This window comes from Mandrillus leucophaeus, unplaced genomic scaffold (genome assembly GCF_000951045.1).
Source record: "Mandrillus leucophaeus isolate KB7577 unplaced genomic scaffold, Mleu.le_1.0 Scaffold17, whole genome shotgun sequence".
In the NCBI taxonomy this organism is placed as follows: Eukaryota; Metazoa; Chordata; class Mammalia; order Primates; family Cercopithecidae; genus Mandrillus; species Mandrillus leucophaeus.
This window is the reverse complement of record NW_012101698.1, coordinates 6,545,354-6,547,099: the sequence shown is the minus strand read 5'-3', so window position 1 is coordinate 6,547,099 and position 1,746 is coordinate 6,545,354. Positions and strand designations below refer to the sequence as shown.

General features: G+C 48.8%; 1 protein-coding gene across 1 annotated transcript in view; it reads left to right on the top strand.

Annotated features, from left to right (window-relative positions):
- Nucleotides 1–1,746, top strand: part of WDR59 (WD repeat domain 59) — a 152,038-nt gene that overhangs the window by 49,288 nt on the left and 101,004 nt on the right. The window contains exon 5 of the mRNA XM_011976799.1: nucleotides 1,377–1,457. Coding sequence (XP_011832189.1) covers nucleotides 1,377–1,457 — 81 coding nt within the window. The remainder of the gene's footprint in view (nucleotides 1–1,376; nucleotides 1,458–1,746) is intronic.

Below are 1,746 nucleotides of genomic sequence, written 5' to 3'. Positions count from 1 at the left end.
CCCAGGCTGGAGTGCAGTGGCGTGATCTCGGCTCACTGCAGCCTCCGCCCCCTGTGTTGAAGCGATTCTCCTGCCTCAGCCTTCCGAGTAGCTGGGATTACAGGTGTGCTCCACCATGCCCGGCTAATTTTTGTATTTTTTTTTTAGTAGAGACAGGGTCTTACCACATTGGCCAGGCTAGTCTTGAACTCCTGACCTGAAGTGACCCACCTGCCTTGGCCTCCCAAAGTGTTGGGATTATAGGCGTGAACCACCATGCCTGGCCTAGAACTGATTTTTGTCATAGGAGAGGAGGGATTATGCAGCAGAATCCCCCAGTTCATGGTCAGTGGTGCCTGGGAGGACATGGAGATGTCAGGGAGTGGCCCTTGGCGCTCTCTCTGGTGGCAGTGGGAACAGAGCTCCTGCATCACAGTTCATAACCCAAGGGCACAGCCGCCTCCCAGTCAAGGCTTCCAGTTGGTTTTGAGTCTTCATTGATCCACTCTTTCCCTGGGTCACTATTTCTGGGCTAAGCTGACCTGGAAGTGCTGGGAAAGGTGAGACACCTGGGTCGGGTGGAATGTTCTGTGGATTCACTGCCTGTCTAGGAAGCAGAGCACGGGTAGGGAACACCACAGGCCTCTGGCCGTCTCTGGGTGCTACATGGCGGTGTGACGGTTTGCCGCTGCTTAAGGATGTTGAGTTTACCCAAGGTGCCTGTGGTGGAATTTGATTTAGAAAATGATAATGCAAAGATTACTTTGTGTGTTTTTCCTTCGTTTTTTCTGTTTATTTAGAGAGAGAAAGGTTATTGTTTGTTTGTTTGTTTGTTTGTTTGTTTTGAGATGGAGTTTCACTCTTGTTACCCAGGCTGGAGTACAGTGGTGCAATTTCAGCTCACTGCAACACCTGCCTCCCAGGTTCTAACGATTCTCCTGCCTCAGCCTCCCGACTAGCTGGGATTACAGGTGTGTGCCACCACACCTGGCTAATTTTTGTATTATTAGTAGAGATGGGGTTTCACCATATTGGCCAGGCTGGTCTTGAACTCCTGACCTCAAGTGATAGCCCACCTTGGACTCCCAAAGTGCTGGGATTACAGTCATGAGCCACCAGGCTCAGCCCTGAGACAATGTTTTAAGTTGAAGCACTGCATTTCTTTTCTGGGAGCAGATGATAATATAGCTGGCAACTACAGGGCGAAGGACCTGACAGGTTCCTTCCAAACTCATGTTCGTTACCAAGGAACTTTGGAGATTCTCAGGCTAAACCACATTAAGAAGTCCATTAACAATGACATTCTGAAGCCACTGGAGACTCGATGTGCTAGTACTTCGGACCTGGACTCTGAAATTTTTTTCTTTTCTTTGTTCTGTTTATTCTTTGTGTCCCAGCGACTTGGACTGGGCAGTGTTTGAGCCTGACCTCCTGGTTACCAGCTCTGTGGACACCTACATCTACATTTGGGATATCAAGTAAGAACAATTAGGAGGTATAACCACTTGGTTGGGGGTGATTTGGGACCTTTGTTTTAGAGATCAAGTGTCTTAGTTTGGTTTCCCCTCAGTACCTCGAGGCAAGGATTTGAGTGCAAATGTATTATTTGGGAGTGAAAGACACAGTTGTAGGGGGATGGAGAAGAGAGCTAGGACCTCTCTAGGTAAGACCTTAAGGAGAACTCTCCTTAGTTAGACTTCCTTCCTTCCTTCCTTCCTTCCTTCCTTCCTTCCTTCCTTCCTTCCTTCCTTCCCTCCCACCCACCCT